The sequence below is a fragment of the Poecilia reticulata genome, linkage group LG8, assembly GCF_000633615.1.
Source record: "Poecilia reticulata strain Guanapo linkage group LG8, Guppy_female_1.0+MT, whole genome shotgun sequence".
Classification (NCBI taxonomy): Eukaryota; Metazoa; Chordata; class Actinopteri; order Cyprinodontiformes; family Poeciliidae; genus Poecilia; species Poecilia reticulata.
Genome location: NC_024338.1, coordinates 22,799,289 through 22,822,375, shown reverse-complemented (window position 1 = coordinate 22,822,375; position 23,087 = coordinate 22,799,289). Strand labels below are relative to the sequence as shown.

The 23,087-nt window shown below is 40.9% G+C and overlaps 3 protein-coding genes and 2 long non-coding RNA genes across 8 annotated transcripts in view; 1 reads left to right on the top strand and 4 right to left on the bottom strand.

Annotated features, from left to right (window-relative positions):
- Window positions 1–188: 188 nt before the first annotated feature.
- On the bottom strand, window positions 189–5,458 carry bri3 (brain protein I3). The gene is made up of 3 exons (XM_008416826.2): window positions 4,868–5,458; window positions 3,269–3,377; window positions 189–1,302 (listed from the first exon to the last, which is right to left on the bottom strand). Exons 1-3 carry the CDS (start codon window positions 5,019–5,021, stop codon window positions 1,170–1,172), a joined length of 396 nt encoding a protein of 131 aa, XP_008415048.1. The 5' UTR covers window positions 5,022–5,458; the 3' UTR covers window positions 189–1,169.
- On the top strand, window positions 5,433–18,655 carry tecpr1b (tectonin beta-propeller repeat containing 1b). 3 transcript variants are annotated; one of them, XM_017306237.1, is made up of 26 exons: window positions 5,433–5,514; window positions 7,159–7,258; window positions 8,157–8,389; window positions 8,494–8,673; window positions 8,794–8,916; window positions 9,677–9,799; window positions 10,272–10,446; window positions 10,708–10,808; window positions 10,907–11,008; window positions 12,830–12,957; window positions 13,043–13,629; window positions 14,198–14,310; window positions 14,390–14,545; window positions 14,639–14,788; window positions 14,889–15,046; window positions 15,238–15,365; window positions 15,570–15,660; window positions 15,752–15,848; window positions 16,280–16,359; window positions 16,437–16,493; window positions 16,562–16,736; window positions 16,836–16,971; window positions 17,086–17,178; window positions 17,264–17,370; window positions 17,465–17,584; window positions 17,775–18,655. In XM_017306237.1, the coding sequence occupies exons 3-26, from the start codon at window positions 8,165–8,167 to the stop codon at window positions 17,913–17,915; spliced, it is 3,546 nt and encodes a 1,181-aa protein (XP_017161726.1). In that variant the 5' UTR covers window positions 5,433–5,514; window positions 7,159–7,258; window positions 8,157–8,164; the 3' UTR covers window positions 17,916–18,655. The 3 variants fall into 3 exon arrangements, with proteins under 3 accessions (XP_017161726.1, XP_008415051.1, XP_008415050.1); XM_008416829.2 differs by lacking the exon at window positions 5,433–5,514 and adding an exon at window positions 6,062–6,970; XM_008416828.2 differs by lacking the exons at window positions 5,433–5,514; window positions 7,159–7,258 and having other exon boundaries at window positions 7,629–8,389.
- On the bottom strand, window positions 6,913–7,797 carry LOC103469258 (uncharacterized). The gene is made up of 2 exons (XR_534324.1): window positions 7,726–7,797; window positions 6,913–7,307 (listed from the first exon to the last, which is right to left on the bottom strand). It is a non-coding gene; the product is annotated as an uncharacterized LOC103469258 (long non-coding RNA).
- Window positions 8,705–12,753, bottom strand: LOC103469255 (uncharacterized). The gene is made up of 2 exons (XR_534323.2): window positions 12,131–12,753; window positions 8,705–8,879 (listed from the first exon to the last, which is right to left on the bottom strand). It is a non-coding gene; the product is annotated as an uncharacterized LOC103469255 (long non-coding RNA).
- Window positions 18,656–19,231: 576 nt separating the features above from the next.
- Window positions 19,232–23,087, bottom strand: part of lmtk2 (lemur tyrosine kinase 2) — a 26,472-nt gene continuing 22,616 nt past the window's right edge. The window contains exons 14-15 of one of the 2 annotated variants that reach the window (XM_008416830.2): window positions 22,424–22,456; window positions 19,232–21,241 (exon numbers count right to left, since the gene is read on the bottom strand). In XM_008416830.2, the coding sequence (XP_008415052.1) occupies window positions 21,213–21,241; window positions 22,424–22,456 (62 nt within the window). In that variant the 3' untranslated portion in view covers window positions 19,232–21,212. The remainder of the gene's footprint in view (window positions 21,242–22,423; window positions 22,457–23,087) is intronic. The other variant, XM_008416831.2, reaches the window with a different exon arrangement.

Sequence of the window (23,087 nt, the reverse complement as noted above, 5' to 3'; positions counted from 1 at the left end):
GTTTTCTGAAGCACTCGTACTCGAGCGGTTTTACATTTAGTCGCGGTACATCTGTGTTTTAACAGAAATGGTGCAGTTTACTAATTACGTGACTTCTGAAAGACTGGGACATAATATTTATCTGCATGCAAGTAAAACAAAAGTTTGATTTTAAATGTTACAAAAAATAAAAAAATCCAAGACACAAATCGCATTACTTTTTAATTACAGTAACTCATATAAAAAGTAAGAACCTCAATCATAAGAGCGTGCTTAGTGTGTTTTCTAACGCCATTTCCATTTCTTTTTTCTTCTCCATACCGGTAACTTAAATTTTATTTCTTATTCCAACATGAAAACAGCGGAGGAAGACATGGACAGGGACATTCTCAGCTGATTGTCTGGCTGGGAGGAAAGTTGATTTGTCACGGAAATATGGAGGTGAAAATCTGAGGATACAAGATAACTTCAGCCTTTACTCGAGCCTCTAGAGGTTGAAAGAGGGGCTTGCGCTTTGACAAAAACAGTCCTCACCAAAGCAAATCCAAAGTCAAACGATGAGGTCGTAAAAGTCGAGGGCATGTCAGATTGTGTGTACCTGAGGTCTGCATTGGCCCTGGAGAAGCTCAACCCAGCAGAATCATCGTTGGACAAACTGTCAGTGCAAAATATGGCCCCAAGAAATTATCACAACCAAAAAAAAAAAAAAAAAAAAACAGGCAAAATGCTTCGTCAGGCATAAGTCCACTGTTTGAGCCAGAGAAGGTAATGTCCATAAGGTAATCCTTTTTTCTTTAAATCACAGCATTATCTCACTGCCTACGTGGAACATACTGAGCCATACATTTGACACAAAAAAGCAGAGTACAAAGTTAACTAAAAGATGGCGGCAGCAAGCAAATAAAATATTAAGACAAAAAAAAAAAGTTTAATTGGCTCTGACTATAAAAATAATCTGTTCAGATCCCTTAAACATCTACAAGAAAAAAAAAAAACTGATGGCATCCGATTACTCTGTATGTAGCAAAGGCACTGACAACAGCTGGAAACTCGTGATAAAATACATCCTAAACCTGCAGATGAAAAACAGATTTCATTGACTAATTTGTTTTGTAATCATCTTTTTTTATATATATATAAACTATGTATGGTGTGAAAGAAGTGCGTGAGAGCGCTGCGGTTTGGTCCCTCTAGCCAAAGGTGGCGCCACAGTTGGGACACCTCCTCTGACGCAGAGCAAAGCAGAAGAGGATGCCCAGAGGGAAGAAGAAGATGGCACACAGGATCCCCAGGCAGGTGAAGTCGTCCTCCAGGACTCCGACCCTGTGGAGGAGATGGATTGATGGATTCTGGTGTTTTGAAAGGAAAGTTTTATCGTTCCATGTAATCAGGAGGAACAGGAGGCAGCAAACTTTACAACCCAGCGAGTCAAAGTTGTCCTCTTTGGTTTTGCTCCAGAAAAAATTTGCTTCAAGCTGCAAAAATGAACCTTCTAAAAGAATGTTCAACTTTTGAAATTACTATAGAAGTGTATATAGCTTAAAATTATCTAAATCAAAATCTGTTGAAGATCCAGTAGTGTCCTACGAAGTATATAATACATTTCCTCAGTTTTTGTTTAGATTTTACAATATAGAAGAACAAACTGACATTTTTTTATTTGACCTTTATTTGCAAAGGCTATAAATGTATAAAGATGTTAGAGACCCAACATCTTAATTTACAAAAGGGATCCGTTATGATTTTCTATTCCTAATTTATTGAAATTGAAATATAAAGCGGAAAAATGATTTCATGCCATTCTCTTTTGCAAGTTAAATTCATATACAGTGCTAAAAACCCAGCAGGATTTAAATTTAGTTTACTTTTATTAGGTTTGTCCAAAAAGTATTAGAATTTGACAATAAATGCATGAAAACATAAATTTAGCGGCACACTTGAGTATCCAAGTTGCACACGTTAAAAACTTGTAAAAATAAAACATCTTGTTTATCACATATCTGTTCCTAATCAGCTTTGACCCAGAGTGACATAAAAAAAAAAAAAAAAAAAAATGGCTAACTGCGTCTTATGACTGCAACACAACAACCACAGTGGCCTCAGGCCTTTGGAAGGAATTAGAAGACAGGAAGTGAAAGGCTGAGTTTAAAAAAGGGTCCAACTTCTAGACATAAGGGTGTTTTAACAAAAGTAACACTTTGCCTCAAGTTCACTGTGAATTAAATAATTTGTTTTGACATTCTACTAATTCTACTTTGACATACGACTCAAGCCCACTCAGGTTGGATAGAGAGCTTCAGCGAACATTCATTTTAAAAGGTCTTGCCACAGCTCTCTCACTGGGTTTGCTTTGACTGGCCTATTCCAACTATGTTTTGATCTAAACTGTCCTGCTGTAGCTCCGGGTGACTGACAAGGGTCTTTCTTCAGCTGCATTTTCCTCCAAACTCTTTCCCCATCGACTATGTGGCCCACCGTCTCTCAAAGATGGCAAAAAACACCAACTAGCATTGGAGGAAGCTTTTCAGGAAGCAGAAGTGAAAAGCCAGATTTAAAGTATTTGTAATCCTACCAAGTAAAGACTCTGCTTAGAATCGTTTAAAATGCAACTATTGCCATGTTAAGATTTCCAAGAAAGTAGTGCATGTTTGGTCTGTCATTGCGTCACTCCGTTTCCTGCAGTGCAGTTTCTTCAAGAGTTTGCACAAGGCATTTGAAATGCCAGAAAGAAGAACCATGACTGATGCTACTCATTACTTCTGTGATAATTTAATCGGAAAACGAAGCTCTACTCTAGTCTTAGTTACATTAGTATGATGAGTTTCAGCCAGATTGGAAAGATAGAGAGAAAATGCTGCATGTTTCCTGGAACAAACTGATTATGTTGTTGTGAACCAATCAAAGGAAGTGTCCTTCACGTGACAGTCAAGAATGTCAACTACAACCTGTTCGGTTTGTTCCAGAAAAATTAACGCCACATAGTCATCGTTCCATTTTACTTTACCGTCCGTGTGACTTGAACCCTGCAGCTACCTTTGGCCCCGTCACATGTCCGTGGGGCGAAGTCAGCTGACTGACGGGACATTCACTCACCACAGTGAAACTCCCAAAACTGAAAGTCATACTCGCTCATCTTATCTACACCGATAACTTCCTGATAGGCGAAACGGCAGTAAAAAAAAATAACACAGAGAACAACCACACCAAACTCTGTGAGCGCGTGACGCTCTGCATTGTTCTTCATCAAGAATGGCTAGTTGTGAGTTTCAGACACTTTGTTGGTCCTCACCTGCAAGCTGGGCAGCCTCCCACCACCACTACAGAGGGCTGGATGATGGCATAGGTCGATGTGTAGGGTTGCTGGGAAATGGCGGCGCCCATCTGAGCAGGTGGGTATCCTGGAAGGCCCCCCACAAAAAAAGAAAATGTGTCATGTTATCAGTTTGCGTTTCATTTTTGTGTCGACATGAATTACATTAAAATAAAAAAGAGAATCTGGACTCAGAACTTAAGTATGGAATTCGCTTGACTTTTAATTATACGTGTTGCTATAAATCAACTATTTTTTTTTAAAGTTATTCTAAAGGTTTAATCACCTATAGACTCTTTGTTGGGGTGGATTTTAATTCATTTTAGGATTACCATGATCATCCCCATTTTACATCGCAGCGTATCTTTTAAACAACAATCTGATTTTTAATCAATCAAAAATAAGTGCAACAAAAATAAACACTGTCGGTTAATTCTGAGGCACTTCATGAATAAGAAAAATAAATTCTGATTTTTGTTACTTGACCTGTAAATTATCAAGGTGATCAAACAGGAGCTTTTGATTATGCTTCTATATTTTGACACATGCCTATGTGTCAGTTCTTTTACTTTTCAAAATAAATTATTAGAAATTCACCATTTAAAACGCGACAAATATTAAATGCATGCCACTTCTTTATAAATGTCACAATGTCTTTGAGATGTAGCATTGGGTCCTATTCATATACTTGTCAAATTTAAGGTTAAAATAATATTTTCATTTGACTAATGTGTTTCTCCTGATTCAGAAACTGAGATAATCTCCTTTTTCCTTGGTTTTATGTTGGCTATAAATTTACTATCTGTGTATCGATGAACCTGCACCACATTTCCTCCTTGATGTCTAAAAATCGATCCGCTTACCAAGCATAATAATCAGGTATTATAAATAAATAAAAAATGGCAGTGTGTGTTAACTGGACATCTGGACAGTCAGGCTCATTTCAATGTAAAAAGTCATGTCCATTGTTTCTGACCACTTCTATGCAGGTCAGATTGTGCAACATTGGGAACTTTGACACTTTAATCAGACTTGCAGCTGCGCGCACACCTGCTGTTTGATGACAGGTTGACACAGACCAACTGAATCCACTAGAGGATCAGCGATAAAAAAAAAACAAAAAAAACCCCCAAAAAACAGGAAACTTCATGCGATTACAAGAACCAGGAGTTTTTTTGTGCACTTCCTGCATAGAAGCCGCACTCACACAATCACAGTCAGGGAACGGCTTCCTACCTCACATTAAACCAACATATTTAGAAAAACAATTGCGTTTATTTTTATTTTTTTAAGACGAGTAAGGGTCATTTAACGCATAGTTTGCTCATCTCTAATTTATTCTAATAATTAGCATCACAGTCATTTCTGCTCGCATACTGCGCATGCGAAACTTTGAAGATTGTTTTGTATACGAGGCGATTCAAAGGCCATTTAAAACCTCTGCAGAAGGTTAAATAAAACGCGTTCGAGTAGAAATAAAGCCCCGTTTCCCTGCGAAAGCGGGCAGTAGTTAAATCCCTCGTCCCGCCTGGAGAGTTAACTTTCTGGTGAGTGAGTGAAATAAACGGTGCTGCTTGCCTGGGCCATCCGGGTAGTGGTAGGGCGGCGGGGCCGCAGCGGGGATGGCTCCGTAGCCGTGCGGCTGCTGCTGCGGCGGGCCGTACTCATGCGCCCCCGGAACGGCGTTGTAGGCGGGTGGTCTGTCCTGAAGGAGAGGTTTGTTGTCCACCATCTCACCCGAAGTAGCGTGTCCTTATCTCGTCTTTTGTTTTTTTTATCTTGCTCCTTAAGTGAACAAAATAATGTTGACTACTTGGCTTTTGTCAACCAAAACGCTGTGCGATGCTGGCTGAGGCTTCGTCGCGGGGGAAAAAAAACAAAGAAAATACGCTGCGCAAAAATGAAACTTCGTCTCTCTCCATGCGCCAACTTTGTCTGAAGCGACGCAACAACCCCAAATCTTCACCAAATGTCCTCCGTTACAAACGGGAATGATCCGAGTTGTTATGGAAACGGCTAACTTAATTCCATTTCAGTGTTTGAAGTTGGTCCTTCGGTGCCCAAACAGAAGCTACGCACCATCGTAGCACCTAAAAACTCAGGTAGAAGTCAGAAAGGCTTTTGCTTTCTGTCTGGATTGTCACAAGAGAAGAATCATGTGATGGGCTGCTGTTGCGCCTCTGCGTATTGAAAGGCTTCTTAAAGGGATAGGACACGAAAACAAAGTATGTATGGCAAGCCATTTATGTATATATTAATGAATTTAATGTATACTTGTAAATGTTGCAAAACCAAAATACTTGATGGTGGTCATATGTATATATACTCTATCCCTTCGCAAGGCAATACACTGATCTCTATGCATTTCTATGGCAGGCCCAAATGATAGGTGTTATTAAAGACATAGAATAAAAATAAAATCAGCTTGCCATATCCTGCTGCATGCAGCGCACTGCAGCGCCAACCTCTTTATCACAGAGGACAACGTTGCCTCCTGTCGCCAGCTGATTTTAATAACAGCATTTATTATTATCATTGGAATAATAAGCAGTTGGTTTATTACTTAAAACATCACCAACTCTGTTTACTAATTTTCATAAGTTCATTATATGGAACATCTATGGCTTCATATGGTTTATTGATCCAGAGGATGAAACTATAAGGGAAAGAACCATTAAATAACTACAGGAGAGTGTACACAAATATAGTACGTTTAACCTCTATTGGCTATAATATCTGATAAGTTACTTTTTATAATTTTTGTTTTAATATTCCACATGTTATGCTGTTAATAGGTGGACAAACACTTATTCCTCAAAAGTCACAAAACTTACAAGTCATTTTGTCTCTTTGAAGTTACACACTAAAACAATGTCAGCCTGATTATTGACCCACTTTATGGCTAGAAAATGTTTGGACACTTTTAAATTTCTGCTTTCAGCTCAAATAAGTTCCACCTGTAGGTTCAATGGGCTTCATTTATGAGAGGAAATCAAAGAAACAAAACACAAAACTTGGTTCTTTTTGATTATTTTTATAGTTCCCCCTTACACGGTTTATTGTAGATTCTGAAAGTTGATACTTAGCATGTAAATATTTCAAATACTTTAAATCTTTTGAATTCGTGGTTTCCAACTTATTTCACATAAAGATAAAAGGTTCACAGTGAATAGATTATTTTTACTGCCCTTCTAAATAGTTGTGAGGAACTCTTTCACAAAACACTAAACATCAATGCTATGTTGAAAATATTTTTGCTTTGAGTAATATAATGGCATAATTATAGCAAACAAAATTCTCCAGTCTATATATTGATCAGAAGATAAAGTGTTTGATTGTTTTATGGTGTTTTGTGACACCCTGGTATCATCTGTCACCAAGCCTTGACCTTCAATAATTAATAACCCGCCGCTGAATAAATTATTAAAGCCACCCCGCTTGTCAGTAGCCTCGAGAGTAAAAAATACCAAAGGCCTTCGGTTTGGACCAATCAGAGAGAGGGATCCCGCACTCCTGCAGCGTTGTATCCAATCACAACAGCACTTCCTCCATTTCCTGTTGTGCGTCTAGAGTTGGACAGGGCAATACTCTAGTCCACAATATGAAATAAATTCCGCTCTGTGGATGAATGACGCCAGGTTTTTATTTGTTGTTTCCCAGAGGTGTCGTTCATGAGCATGCGTAAGTATGTTTTGTGTTTTTGACCGTCCCCTGCAGGTTAAGGCCACCTGACTGCAGCCGACTGACTGAAGATGTAAACTGCTTATAGACCACTTTGCGGCTTTTCCATCCTACCTATGCTTTCCTGCAGCTTAGCATGGCATTTGGCCACTTAATGCTTATAAACATTGCTTCTGAATGTGTCGCAGGATGGGTCACGCAGATGGCAGCATCTGCTGTCGCACCTGATGTCATGACGCTATTGGTATTTCCCATGACAACCGCGTATCGGGTCCAGTAAATATTCAGGTAGGCTGCTGTTGGACACCCCAGACTCTACTGTGTATACATCCCATGCCTGTATAGAGAAAAATGACCACATGGATATGCAGCTAAGTTTAGGATAAACTTCAGCGGAGGGTTTAATTTAAACATGTTTATTCAAATAAAGGCCCAATTGAACGGATAAGGCTAGCTTTGCTATAGTGACTGTTAGTGTCCTAGCGGATTAGTATCAGTCGATAAAGCAACTGTCAAGTGCACCAGTCAAAATAAAAGCTTGATTTCCGGTCTGGACTTTCAAAATAATACCAAATTGTTTCGTCCTATTTACTTTGTGCTGTCAACAAAATTAACGAGATTATTATTATTATTATTAGTAGTAGTAGTAGTGGTAGTGGTAGTAGTATTACTATTATTTTTATTATTATTGCTCAGTCACAAATCAGCATTTTAAAATATTTTGCTGAAAGCATTAAAAAGCTAATGAAACTTACACATATCCCAATGTCTCAAAGAAGGCAGTCATCTGCTGCTCTTGCTCACAGACGTGGATATATATCAAAAGGAAAATAAAGAGCATTTCAGTAAATAATATTTAAATGGTTTGAAATATGTCATGCAGATTTAGTAAACCAAGTCTATGAAAAAGCTATTTACTCTTTAAACTGAGATCAAAAGGTGCAATGAAGGTAATCTGCTAATGAGAGCTGCCAAGCAGGGAAAGAAAGAGAGAAACTTCAAAATTGCTACGTGAAATTTAAAGGTGCTGCTGTTATCATCACACGGTCAATATTTCTGAAGCGAAATTTAAATTGAGGGAGATCTAATGAGTGTGTAACTCGTTGCCTCCCCTCGTTACCATCAAACTTTAACCACACATATTATGTAGCAAAAAGCCACGAGTGCTGTCCTCTGTTTCCGTTAGGAGCCGCCATGCCTATCACGCTGCTGTGGGCCGTGGATGTGTATGGCAGAGTGTACAGCCTCTCCACAGCTGGCCAGCGCTGGGTCCGCGCTGACGACCTGCTGCTGGAGCTGAAGCGCGTTACTGCAGGCAAGGGGCGCTGCTGGGGCATCGGGTGCGATCACCACATCTATCTGAACATAATGCCCAGTGAGACTTCCATCCGCTACCGCGAGGAGACCTACGAGAACCAGGTGAGCCCAAGAGATCCTGAAACAAATCCTCTGTTTCTTAACTGTTGGATTTATCTAAATAATGCTGACATTTATTCTTTTGTCATGTGTGTGTTTATTGTCAGAGATGGAACCCAGTGGACGGCTTCACTGACGTCCTGCTGCCCACCGACCGCTGGCCCTGGAGCGACGTCACCGGAATGAACCCACAGCCACTCCACAGCTTCCAGCTGCCGTCCCGCAGCTGGGAGTGGGAAGGTGACTGGTATGTGGATCAGAGCTGTGGAGAACCCGGCCAGACTGGGGTGAGAAATACCTTAACTTATTCTTTTTTTTTTTTTCTACTTCTCTTTGAGGGTTATTTGATTAATAAATGGAGCAAATTTTCGGCCTCCGCCAAGCATTTTGTTTCCCTTCTTCTGTAGGGCTGGGAGTACGCTGTGGATTTTCCAGCCAACTTCTCCCCAGACAAGAAGTGGAACTCCTGTGTCCGCCGCAGACGATGGATCCGCTACAGAAGATACACAGCACAAGGCACATGGGCAAAGGTTAGCCACGCACTGTTTACTCTCTGTGACTGATTTGTTCAGTTCTTAACAATTTCCACAAAGGAGAGCAGAAAAGGAAGGTAATGTATTTCCATCAGAAAACACAATTGTTAATTATCCTTTTCACATTATAATCCCCCAAATCCCTAGTTAACTTCATGCTAGTGATAAAGAACCTACAAGTGTAAATCCAACCATTTCAAGCTATCATTTGCTCTGATTTCGTGGGATTTAATCTGATTCCCTTTCCTTGTGGACACTGTTGTTTTCCAAGTGATATGTTGTGTTCGGCTTTTGATTGAGATGCTTTTGTCACGTTGGTCATATATTTTTATTGTGATCCAACCCAAATAGAGCATGATCTTCAAAAATATTCACTGTATTTTTCTACAGAACTTCAAATAGGACCTCTTACTTAAATTTTATATATATANGCTAGTCTTCTTTCACCTTTATTTCCTCCTGTTCTTCCATAAAGGCCAGAAATGTTGACTGCATGATCATTGTTGTTCATATATATAATTTTGTTCTCGCCAATCGTGGATCTCTGCAGTTCCTCCATACCTACTTCAGTTTTTTTTCTCAGTACAGAAGCATTAATTAAGAGTTTTATAGTACATATTTTGAGTGCTGTCTTATTACTTCACCTGCTGACATGTGGATATTTATTTGGCACTTTGTATACCAAGAAAAATCTCCATGGCGACTGTAAGTCAAAGCTAATTGGATGTTTCGTAAGGCCAGTACTGTCTCCCTGCAGATCCCTTTGGATAGCCCTAAGAAGCCCCCGCTGCCGCTCTGTGACATCAGCTGTGGTGGCTGGGAGATGAGTGACCAGTCAGGGAGGTACCCATACCTCTGGGGCGTGTCACAGCAAGGGCAGGTCAGTCACAAGGTGGCAGCAGCTGAGGTTTTATCTTTCTGACACAAACCTATACTTTCGCTTTACGTTTTAGGGGAATTATTAGCTTCCCACAAAACCTATAATATTTGTTTTTAGTAAAACAAATCATTTTTCTTATCATCTCTGAGAATGTTTGCTCCACTGACCATGGTTTCACTGCGGTTTCCAGGTTTTTATCAACACATAATGTCGGGCATCACTTTATTGAGCCTGCATGGCCACAAGAGGGCAGCATAACCTCATCTGAACCACAAGGCTGAACTACTAACTTTTCCGACCCAAGAGAGCCAAAAAATTGTGATTTTGCTCAATTAAAAACATGTAATACTTTATTAAAATCCAACATGTAATTGTTGGAATTGAAACCGAAGATCTTGATTTCATGCCTAAAATCCTGTTTACCAAATGTGACCGGATTTAACGATCTGCTAAAATGACTTGTGCTGCACAGGTGTGGTTCAGGGAGGGAATCCACCCCCGAGTGCCGGAGGGTACCAGCTGGGAGGAGGTGGAGGTGCCCAAAGAAGTGGCTCAGTTGTCAGCCGGCCCTGGGGATCTTCTGTGGGCTTTACTGTGGGATGGAAACCTGATGGTTCGTACAGGCCTCAGTCTGGACAGCCCGACAGGTCCGCACCACCGTGGCACACTCCATCCCTGAGTCCAATTGTTTGTTTTTTTTTTGTTTGTTTTTCCCCCCTGTCCTTTCATCTGAGAAATTGTCATTTTAAACACTTTAATTCTATTAATTATGTATTCGAAGCTCTATTAATTATTTTTCCATTGTAATTCTCTATTAATGGGTGATGTTGTAAGTGAAATGTGACGTTTTGGTTTTACGGTGCAACTTATTTTACAGAGCATTGTGCATTGTGTATGTTCCACCGTAGGTACCTCCTGGTTGGAAGTGGAGTCGCCCTCAAAGGAGGTGGAGGCTCTTCACGTGGCCGTCGGAGTCAGCGTTGTGTGGGTGGTCACAAAGGACTATAAGGTGTGATGACGTCTGAAATGATCTGAGTAGGTTTGGTTTACCTGTCAGCTACGTGTGCGGACTGGAGCGGTTGTGTGTGTGTGTGCGTGTGTGTCCAGGTGTGGTTCAGGCGTGGCGTAAACTCCCACAACCCCTGTGGATCTGGCTGGATCAGCATCGGAGGGGAGATGATGATGGTGGACGTGGGACTCAATGACCAGGTTGGAGGAGAATTTTTACTTGGGGAATTAATTTAAAACAGTACATGATTGCGATCTGAAAGAAAAATGTTTGTTTTGACATTTTTTTTCAAGTAAAACTGTTAAAACTATGGTTAAAATTTCTAATTGGTCTCAGACATACTGTAATTATTATCAGTCATATTTAATGTGGAGCTCGGCTGTGTGAGCCTCTGGGGAAGACTCCTGAATCGGGCGTTAAGTGTGACTTGTTGACTCCACAGATCCAGGCTTTATGGAGGAGTAGGTCACTGATCAGTTTTCAACTTTACTGTGGAACTTTCACGGAGATTAACATTTCAACACCAGTAAAACATAGTTTTTGCAGCATCATGGAGATGCTGTCCTTCAGCAGATCCAGTGGAGCAGGGCGGGGTTGATGGGAACATGGATGACACTAAATATTAGGCAATCCTGGAAGAACTCCAGTGTGAGTGCTGTGCCATAATTATATTTGTCGTCTTTTTGCATCCCTCTGCATGAGTTTGGGCCATTTAGCAAAGAAGGAAGGACAGAAACGCAATTCTGTATCTAGAGCAGTGGTTCTTAACCTTTTTTGACGTACCGAACCCCCCAGTTTCATTTGCGCATTCACCGAACCCTTCTTTAACTCCGAGGCAGAGGCTCCGCCGAACCCCTGAGACCGACTCACCGAACCCCTGGGGTTCGATCGAACCCAGGTTAAGAACCACTGATCTAGAGACAAGAAAACTGTAACGGCTGTAATTGTAGCAAAACACGATTATGGATTCACAATGCACAATGCCTAAAAATACATTCACACCACACTTTTCAGATTTTGTTTTAATAGAAAGAAAAATAAGCCTACATCTTTGTTGTTCCTACATCCTTGTTGTAGCGCATTTTACAGTTATGTGCTTGCCTGTGTTGCTCTGTCATAAAATCCTAGTAAAATGCACTGAGGTCTGTGGGTGCAACACAAAATGTGACAAAATTCGTCGCACTTTGTGTACTTCTGCTCTTTGTGCCCCTATAATAGAATGAAGCAAGCTAAAAAAACAAAAACAAAAAAAAAAAAACAAGCAGGGATGCCAAAACAACATTATTAAAGCTTTTAAATATATTTTCTACAAGTTTTCTAACCTTGCAGGTTTATTAAAACTTTTCTCTTTCCACTCTGAACTGTGCCTCTCCGCTGCCTGATCCACCTCACCGTCTGCCTGGATCTGGTTTCAGGACAGCAGAAACTCTTCACTCCGTGTCTCACTGCTGAAGACTTTGCTTGCGCTGCAAACCCCACAGCTCCCACCTACGCCTCCCCCACCCCCCACCGCTCCCAAACCTCTCCTCGGCCCATTCCAACCCCTCCGCCTCGCTTCCCGTCAGCAGCACTGTAACACGAGCACGGCGTGTCGCTCTGGCCAATGTCCCCTCAGCAGTCGCACCTCAGGGTCCGGCCTTAAATATCCCCAGACTGTATTCCCACTGGCCTTACATATGGGAGACTCCCTAATTAGAAGCTGGCCAAGGCGTCGTCATCAAATCCCATATTTCATGTTTCAGGGCTTCAGTTATGGGGATGGCTTAACGGAGCCAGAACAGGAGTTACAGTATATGGCCTTATAAAGTAACAGCTGCTCTGATTGGTCTATCGGAAAAACTGTTTGATTAAATTGTAGTTTGTGGGATTACTGGAGGTGAATTGATGAAACAGCTAAATAAATAAAGAACACTTCACTGTCTGTGTTTAACAGGTGCCATACAACATTTGTTTTTTTGTTGTTTTTGTTTTATTTTACTGCTGTTCTTCCACATAAATCTCTCTTTGTCTCTGTCTGTTAGGTTTGGGCCGTTGGTGAGGATCGGGGGGTGTATTTTAGGATGGGTGTGACCCAGGCTGAGCCGAGTGGAAATGGCTGGATCCCCGTTTCTGCCCAGTGGGGCAGCAATAAAGAGCTTAGTCCACCCAGGTCTGCAGAGTAACATCAACCAAGTCTCCACTAATCATACCTGACCTTAATCAGCCTGTTATTACTCCCTTTGTGTTTTCATAAGGGATGAGTGTGAGTTTAGTGGCCACCTGACTGAGACCTCACAAGGCTCTGCACCAAGTGGCTCTGATTCAGACTCAGAGTTGGGTCCGACTAACTCGGAGCACAGCGCTACTCCCGTACTGGAAGCAGCAGCTCCCTCTATCGTCCCCTTGGGGGGCAGCGACACGTCTGCACCTCCTCCGGAGGTAAAACAACCGTCCTCGGCCTCTCGGCAAGACGCTCCAAAAGCATTCATCCCGGCCAGCGACAGCTTCATCAACAGCCTGGTGTCGGACCGCGACAGAACCTCCACCACGCAGCCGTCCATCACCGAGATGCCGCAGGAAGACGGCGTGGAGCTGCCTCCAGCTCCGGTGCTCCCCACCCTTCCGGCCACTGGGCACGACGTCCCCTTTATGAACGTGGACCTAGAGGGGGCCGGGGCGGCTCGGAGCGCACAGGCAGCAGGGCGTTCACTGAGCGACGTCCTGGGAACCCTGGAGAACCCACAGGGCATCGGGGAAGAGGATGGACCCGTGTGGGCGTGGACGTCCGGTGGAGGATGCGATGTGGATGCGAGTTCACGGATCAGCTGGCTCAGTTCCACAGGTACGTGGGCAGCCAGTCTCTGAGGCTGTATGATGATGGGATTGTGATTCCTGATTGGGAATTATTATAAGGATAATCTAGTCTGAGAAAATATTTACAAAGAAGGAAAACAGGAAAAAGGAGGGAAAAAAATGTCACACCACTTACATTTTTCAGTATTTTAGGGTATCTTTAAATTGACAGATTGAGCAGCTGCCTTGCATTCTGTCTGATTCCCAGACTTTCAGGAAGTCATTTGAAGTGGTTGAGTCAGTCCTACTCAAAGGTTTTGTTTAAGATTTTGATGCATTTACTTTGTTTTTAGAAATAATAATAATAAAATAATAATAAAAAGAGGTTAAAAATGTCCTAAAAACATTTGAAAGAACCTCTAAAGGTTTGAGAAGCCACTAAGCAAGACCAGTTTAAAGGTCTACGAGAAAGTCTCTCTGCTTTGAAGTAAAACAAAAAGAAATAGGGGATTACTCAGGAATTCTGCAAGTGATCACATCTGTAGGTGCTTCGTCTTTCCTGGTTGGTTAGGGGCGTCTTTTATTCGAGTTCTTACACCTCTACGTTTGTGCATCAGGTCCTCTCAGTAGTTCCCTGTCTCTGACTCCGGTGCAATCAGCAGCCTGGAGCGAGCAGCCTCAAAGGCCGCAACATCAAGAGATCACTAGGAAACCTTTGGAGAGAAGCAACGTAAGTAAAATAAAAGTTGTCTTCCTTCTTGCTGAAGGGGTGAACAGATTCCAATTATTTTCTCCTGTTTCTTTACCAGTCGGTGTGGGTGCGTAAAGGGGCATTGCGCTGGTGGAGAGACTGGAAGCCACAGCGCTGGGTGGATGTAAGTGTTGCTCTTGAGCAATCCACCAAGTCGGACGGGAGGAAGGACAGCATCTTCTTTGTCTATTACACCCAATATGATGAGAAAAAGGTTGGTTCTCATGTGCCGACCTGGGCAGCAAGAAGAACAAGACCAGAAGTACCAAATGTATAATTACTGACTCATTGTTGATGCTTTGTTCAGTACCTTCAGGTGTTCATAAATGAAGTGACGGCGCTGGTTCCGGTTCTGCAAGACTGCCACTACACCTTTGCCGTGTACACAGCCGAAAGAACTAAACAAAGATGGCCACTGATACTGGCAGCGCCGTCGGAGAAGGAAATGAACGACTGGGTAACACTTTCGTCATCATGTAAAAACCGGGGAAATAGTTGGGTAGAGCGTTGCATGTTGAGTGTCACGCAACGTGTCTCTCACGTTTCTTGTCCAACAGCTGGGCCTGTTGTCAGACTGTTGCTGCGAGTGGCGAGGGATCGCTGGGGCTCCGACCAGACAGGCGCTGTGGTCCACCACCTCCAAGGGAGACATCATGGTACACGAGCCGCCCCTCACTTTGGAGGCAGCGGCTCACCCTATGGCCTGCGACCTTATGTGAGCCAGATACCAAAGACTGAATTCTGTTCCTCTGCTTTGCCCTGAGATTCAGTAAAATCCTCGTCGCCTCGATTTCCAGTCTTTTGCCTTTTGTTGTCTGATATGTCGCCAGATAACCTTTCGCCTGTCTCTTTGCCACTCTATGTACTAACTGCTGGGACTAACACTGGGTGCGTGCGCTGCTGCAGGTTCTGGCGCCAGATCCCGGGCCACCTGCGCTGCGTAGAGTCTAACAGTCTGGGGCTGGTGTGGGGCATCGGGTGGGACGGCGCTGCCTGGGTCTACAGCGGGAGCTTTGGGCGACAGCCCAGCTCGGGTAACGCACGTCCTTCAGACAGGAACATTTCCTGCTGATTTACAGAAATGCTGCACTAACATTTAGATCATTTGCTAAGTAAAATCTTCACTTTCTTTTGTTTGTTTTGTGCTCTAATGGGGAAATACACCAGCATCCTGCTGCTGACGCTTTAGTCTGTGCATAAACACGTGAAAATGACCTTGTGTGTGTTTTCTGCTGCAGTCAACCCTGAGATTCAGTTACAGACTGATGTCAGGAGCGTACATGTGTATGAGAATCAGCGATGGAACCCAATGACTGGTTACACTGACAAGTAGGTCTCCTTCATTTTACAGATGTTTCTAATTACTGACATGCACCAATATTACATCCCAGTACATTTTTCATAACGATAAATCCTACAGAGGACTTCCTACCGATCGCCCCATGTGGAGTGATGAGAGCGGCCTGAAGGAATGCACCAAAGGCAGCACACACCCTCCGTCCCCTCAGTGGTCCTGGGTAAGAGGACTCCCAACTTTACCTCCTGAAATGTTATCCAGCGTTTAGATTTTAACGGGTAAAATCAGCAGTTTGGGAAAGTTTTAGCAAGTTTGCAATTTTATTGAGCAAATGTGGGGGAAAAAATGGAGAAAGGGAAGAGAAATGTTTGCATTTCAATACCCAAATTCATCCACCTATATAAACATTCATCTGTTTGTCGATCTGTCCACCCCTTCGTCCTTTTACTCATCCATCCATCCTTACTGACTGTAATTTTTGTAGGTTTTGTGTTCAAATCCTGACTTGTTCACAAATATCTGTCATAAATTATTAGTAAACATTAGTGTTAATTCTTTGCAAATGTGGCAATTTAGGACTAGAAACTAATAATGTGTAAGGATATTATACAATGGTTGCTTTCTGTTTGCTCTAATTTCCTGCTGCTTTAGGTCTCGGAGTGGGCTGTGGATTTCAGCGTTCCTGGAGGAACAGACAAAGAAGGCTGGCAGTATGCTGCAGACTTTCCCACGTATGAAACATTTACTTCTCGACGTTTGACTACAGAGGAGATTTTAGCCATTTGTCTGACTTGTCCCTTTCTTACAGGACATTTCACGGCCACAAAACCATGAAGGACTTTGTGAGGCGCCGAAGATGGACGAGGTAAGTACTTGCCTTCCTCCAGTCCGTCACTCTGTTTCCACGTTAACGGTGACCTGTTCGTCATCCAGGAGGTGCAAGATAACAGTGAGAGGTCCGTGGAAGATGGTGCCACCGATCCATCTCAGCGACATCTCTCTGATGCCGTGTCTGACTCAGAGCAAAATGGAGCAGGTCCCCGTGTGGGCCCTGAGTGACAAAGGAGATGTCCTGTGTCGGCTGGGCGCGAGTCCCCAGAACCCCGCGGTGAGAAATCTGTGTTTTTAGATCACGTCCTGAGAATATATCGTCTATGAATTATGGATTTGTGGGTCAGAATTTCTGGAAGTGTTTCTGCTCCCATAGGGAAGCTCCTGGCTCCATGTAGGCACAGATCAGCCGTTTAAGTCCATCTCCATTGGAGGAGCCAATCAGGTGTGGGCCATCGCGAGGGACGGAGCCGTGTTCTACAGAGGATCCGTGTCTCCACAAAACCCCGCAGGTCAGTTGGACATGAACGCTAATCTATGGGTCAGACCTATTAATCACCGAAACATAAATATGGGTATTCAGGGTTGAGTTCAGACCATCTCAGGAGCTTTTTCTCATTCTGTAGGAGAATGCTGGTACCACATCCCCTCTCCTCCGAGGCAGAACCTCAGACAGCTGTCCGTCGGCCGGACTTCCGTGTTTGCCGTCGATGACAACGGTGAGTTTTCATTCGATCTGGTTTGCTTTGCGTCTTCAAACTACTGAATAAAAAAAAACAAAACATGTTGACTGACGTCTTTCAGGTAACCTGTGGTACAGACAGGGCCTCACGCCCAGCTACCCTCAGGGCTCTGCATGGGAGCTCATCTCTAACAACGTCACCAAGGTGTCTGTGGGACCGCTGGACCAGGTACACTCGCATTTAAAATACATATTTGACCTGGAAGATGTCAAGAATACCATCATCTAAAGGCAAAACATGATTTTTTTTTTTTTGCTTTTAGGTTTGGATCATCGCAGACGGAGTTCCAGGCTTTCCTACTGAGACTCCTGGATCCGTCTGCCACAGGCTGGGTTTGGGGCCCATGGCACCCAAGGGTCTGTCCTGGGACTACGGCATAGGGGTGAGTTAAGGCTTTTTTTTTTACTTCATAGTTCCTTATCAAATCACTTTATTTAAACAATTGCAAAAATGATTCATATTGCAATCATAAACTTGTAACCAAGCGATATAGGGGGATACAGCAAACATGTGGAAGATGTTCTGGGTTCTGAAAGGGTTTGTCAGTAATTCTCCAACTGTTTGTCTTGCAGGGAGGATGGGAGCACATCAGTGTGAGGGGAAACTCCGCGGAGCCTCTTCGGGGGCCCGTCCCTCCTCCCGGCGGCCCCTCTCGTAGCCCCGCCCTCCAGCGACCTGCGGCTCAAGTGAACGGGAGCGCCGTGTGTGTGTAGCACCTCTACAGCCCCTCCGCCCTCTTTGTGCCTGGAAAATCAGTTTCTTTCCTCTGACCTATTTTTCATTCCTTTCACGTAAAGGGACTGCACAATCACAAAACAGACTTTTTGACTAAGCATTTCGGTCGGATTTGTCCGATGGATGAATGTTACAGCAAGGTTGATTTGCACAAGAAGAAATATTTCAGTATTCAGTGAAGATGGAGGAAAGTAAGCTACAAAAAAAAACCTTAATAATGTGGCTCTCTTGATGTCTCTCAAGACGTTTTTTTTTTAAGAAAAGGCAAATGCATGTTGATCCCAACCACTGGACTGAACCCAACATCTTGTATGCATATTTACAGCTTCCTGTGAAAACCTAAGAGGGTGAGATTTTATTTAAGGGCTACGCTTTGGTTTTTAACGAACGTCAGTGTAACCGGGTTTTTAGTTTTACTCTCATTTTGATCGACTTACTCATCAAAACTCTTGTTTGCATTTCATTTGAAATTATTTACTATGCATTGTTGGAATTCGTTTCCTTTATCTTGTCCGACTGTTTGTGGTTGCAGTGCTTACAGATAGCGTTTTTTTTTTTTTTTACTATACAGATTGAAACATCTCAGTCTTTACCATCAGATAAAACCGCTCCACCCTTTTGCAATAAGTACACATTCCTGTTGATACACACATCACGACCGGTGGTGTTATAAAGGGTATTGAAATGTGAAATAAAGACTTAAAGTACTGTTCTATCATTTGACGTCATACTGTTCTTAACGGAAAAGCAACTCGATTGGAAGAGATTTTCATATTTTGCCCTTCTATTCTGTGCTTATTTAAAATGTAATATTAAAATACATTTTAGTCTAGATAACTCACTGACCCAACTCCTACAGTTTAAAAGGAAATTTGATCTAATGTCAACAAAATGTATTTGAAAAAGTTAAAACAAAAGGTTTTTTTATGTATAGTGAGGCATGTGGCTTCAACTGTAATTAGGAAAGGTAGAAAAACAAATCTAATCAAATGGGATTGTATTCTGTACCCTGTTCCCAAATGTAATTCTCAAAAAGTCAAAAAAAAAAGAAAAATACTTTACACCAATTTCACCTACTTGCAGTATTAACAGGTATTTTGTTTTAAAACCAGTTGGATGTGTGCAGTTTTAATACCAGCAAAGCTAAAATTGACCATGATATGAAAATTATTTCAGATTACAATACATTTCAAACAAATTTAAACCTCTGTATGGAAAACAATCTCTCTGCAAGAAATTATTCTGCACTGTTCCACTAGCGAGACAGGCGGGAAAACTATGCAGGACGAAAACATTTAGAAGTTTGTTTGCATTTATTTTCATATTAAACAGTGTAATTATAAACATTTCATTAAATTACACTAAGCATGATCAATATGAAGTAAAAATATTTWAAATCTACAGGTCTTAAAGGACAGAATGAATTCACATCTGCTTCTGCGTCTTAATTTAACCGCTTTTAGTAGACGACTGATATGTTCCTCTGATTCAACTCAGCTTGAAGTTACAAAAATGAAACCTCATGTTGATAACTCAGTTATTACATATTTTCCCTCCCCCCTACATTTACAAACAGAGGAAAAAAAAAAAAAAAAAAAAAATCAGAATCCATATATACACATTGGAACATCTCAACATTAAGTTACATTTCTCAAATGTGCAAGATTAAGCAAATGTATACTGTGGTCGAAATAAAACGGATTTCCTTAAATAGGTGTTCAAGTTTAACTGAGGAGCAGGCTGCTGGTTTAACAGAAGTTAGTGAYGACTGATATGGTGCCTTCAGGAGCAGGAGAGGTGGAGGTCCACTACAGGTGAAGTACAGCTGTTCACAAGTGACAAATATTTAAGGTGGTTTTATCATCCAAAGAAATGGGCGGTATAACCTACACTTCCAAATGTAATAGCTGTAAATGAAGACAGGGTAGAAAATTGTTAGTTTTGTTTYGTGTCYGTCATACAACTCAGATACAGCGAATGAATGCTTTTCATAGAGGATATTGCCATGTTTGACACAATGTAGAAATACAAATCAAAAGAAAGAAAGGCAATTAACTACATCCATAACAACTTATAACAGCAGCCACATTTTGTCCGTTTTGTTCTAGTAGTGTCACCGAAGAACAACCGCCGCAGTCACCGGATCGTCCTAAGAACACGTTAATGAAATTCATTGCACGTTTGTTTACAAACAACTCAATTTCGACGCCATTTTCAAAATAGAGATTTCTCACTTATCTAAAAAGAAAAAAAACAAAACATTTTCCACATCACCCGGCTCGACGTGATTTGAAATATCCGTAGCGACAGAAAAACGGAGGAAGAGGGAGCCGTCTTCGCAGAATCAACAGGCACCATGATTAGACCCGGCGACGACAAAACAACGTCCTGCATGTTTCAATTAAAATAAAGCTTTTTTTTTTTTTTTTAATCAATCAATAAATCAGCAATACGTTCCTGTTCTCGACTGTTTTACAGCTGAACCTCCCCTTCGTTAAGACTGATAACAATAATAGTAATAACACCGTCAGCTTACTGCTAGTGCTCCTGACATAAAGGAGCGTACAGTGCGTCACCTCTACAGSTTGTTCGGTATCTGCAGTCCTCATCCTTTTAATTCAAATACTGCTACAGAAGGATTAACCGCAGAGTGTCGTCTCCAATTAGGAGACTCATTAAACTCAACCGGAAGATAGAAGAAAAAGATAAAATAAAAGGCAACCACTGAAATAATTGCACAACATGAAGGAGAAAAAAAAAGAAAAAAAAAAAAACATTGATAAATAATTACATTTAAGATTTATAATTGTAGTTCTGCTGAGATCAAAGAGCTTATTTCTGTTTGGTTGTAGTGATTATTTGCCAGCTCTGACTTAATTCATTAATTTAAAATATGTTCTTTTTTTTTGGTGAGAGCAGGCAACAAAAAGAAACAGACACACATTTGGAATGTGCATGATAAGTCTTTAAAGCAGCACATTTGTCTTTTTTTTTTTTTCTTTTTTTTTTTTTTTTCCCTTAATTGCACTCGACTGAAATTATACCAATAGAGCTGGACAGTTCGTGTGGCTCAGACCGGGACTGGGACCAGTCCGAATGTCTGAAATCGGCTGAAAGTCCGTTTTTAGTCCAATCRCCAACTCCTCTGAGAACGGTTCTGCCTGAGGCGAGCGTTTCCACAAACTGTCCTCATCCCAACATTCCCACAAAAAAAGGACGGGAATAGCTTAGTTCCTCAGTAGTGTTTACGGATAACGGTTCCTTCGTTTGTCGCCTTAGTCTTTTTCTCCATCCTCACTGCTTCCTGTTGGGAAAGAAACAATGAATGAACTCACAGGAAACATCCTTCGGAGATCCTGAACAAGATCAAGATTTATGTGCTCCCATTTCTAACCAGCGTCATTTAAAAAAATGATGTGACCATTACTCTAATTCAGGAGGATTATAGTCAAAAGACGTCAGAATAAGAGAAATGTGAATGAATATTTTAATTAACTATTTTTTATTAAGATATGTAAATTCTTTTGTCTTGCACCTCACCTTTACTCCCTTTGGACATCAAATACACTCTTAAGATCATCATAGAAACATTATGCATCCAAATATTGTTTTAAAGGAAAACTATTAATCATTATTACCTTCTGTCCACAACTTCCATAGATATTCATAAACCTTCTAAACTTACAAGGCCCTAAATTATGGTTCTAGTAATATTTTTGAAGAAAAACATTTTATTTATTTATTTATTTTGCGACCTGGAACTTTTGCAGGGGTAATATCCGAGTCTGGAGTTGTCAAAAATCGGTAACAATTACTTTGACCAGGCTTGTCAAAAAGAAGAAAAAGAAAAGAAAAAAACAAAAAGAAAACACACATTTAAGCTCAAATTTACAGTAGTTGAATTTAAATAGTAGAAAACAATTAAAAAACAACTTTTTGAAGGAATGACATCATAAAATGGAACAAAAAATATGTAACTGTCAAATCAGACAATAGTGTAGAGTGGGATTATTGAACAGCAGAGAAGAAATGTAGAAGGTACAGATTTTTCTATTTAGGCATATCAGAGCACACAGACTTGTGTGTATATATAACACATGTATATATAGCACAAGGAATTATTGCATTCAAAACTAATTGACTTGATAGCTTAGACAGAAAAGGGGCATGCAGTAAATGAATCACGCTACTGTAATGCAGAACACAATCAGCTTAGATAAAGTCTTAAATATTAGCTTTATTTAAAATAAGATCGTCATTTTAAATCCGAGGTTTAAACATTGCAATGTTGTAAGATTGGGGTTCTTTTTATTGAAATCATTAGGAAATATATATTAGTGTGATTGACAGATAGAATAAATGATCATGTGCAATTATCTTAATTACTAAAAAAAAAAAATTGATTAGGGCTGATTAATCAAATCAATCGTGAAAAATTGATTATAGAAATAATCGTCAACTAATTTAGTAATCGGTTAATAGTTACCTGGAGTATACAGACTCCAAGAATGCACATTTGCTGAAAGAACAACAGTCAGAGCAGTAATAAAGTCAAAACTGTATAAAAAGATGCATACATTTTTTTTTAATTTAAAATACAAAACGTTTTATTCATTCAAAAACTAAACAGATTAGTAGGGAGCATTTTTTTAGCATCAATTGCTGCAATGATCAAGTGTTAACATTTTTTTTTTCTTTAAAAAAATTGTAATTACTTGTTTATGTGCATGTTTTAATGTATTTTGAACATTGTCTGAAAAAAGGCTCAAGTGGTCAAATGAAATTAACCGTCAGAATAATCCATTATTAAAATTGTTAATTCTGATTAATACAGGGCTTAAAGTAAAAAAAAAATCCTGAGCCTGAAACTTATAGTTGTGATAGAAATTAAATATACCGTTGCTATTGCCACAGTTTAATGAAAAAGTCTCTTTGAAAAGTGCAAACAATTGCTTCCAACAATACAATTAACAAGCTAAACACTCAAACTTAAATAAGACTTCAGGACATTTCAACTCAAAACAAAATGTAAAATGTCTGTGCCCTAAAGGTTTTACTTACAGGCAAAAATCCCTCAACATTAAATAAGAGTCCTTTCAGTCAATGTTTCTGCATGTAATTTAGAACATGCAACATTACCAACTAAATCA

Bases quoted from the DNA above. Each gene is read 5' to 3' on its own strand.
- bri3 (XM_008416826.2), bottom strand. From the start codon at position 5,021: ATGGTGGACAACAAACCTCTCCTTCAGGACAGACCACCCGCCTACAAC. The intron at 3,378-4,867 runs GCAAGCAGCACC...GGGGCCTTCCAG, and splicing joins CCACTACCCGGATGGCCCAG to GATACCCACCTGCTCAGATG. The intron at 1,303-3,268 runs GTGAGGACCAAC...TCTCCTCCACAG, and splicing joins GGAGGCTGCCCAGCTTGCAG to GGTCGGAGTCCTGGAGGACG.
- tecpr1b (XM_017306237.1), top strand. From the start codon at position 8,165: ATGCCTATCACGCTGCTGTGGGCCGTGGATGTGTATGGCAGAGTGTAC. The intron at 14,311-14,389 runs GTAAGTAAAATA...TTTCTTTACCAG, and splicing joins AACCTTTGGAGAGAAGCAAC to TCGGTGTGGGTGCGTAAAGG. The intron at 16,972-17,085 runs GTCAGTTGGACA...CTCATTCTGTAG, and splicing joins GTCTCCACAAAACCCCGCAG to GAGAATGCTGGTACCACATC.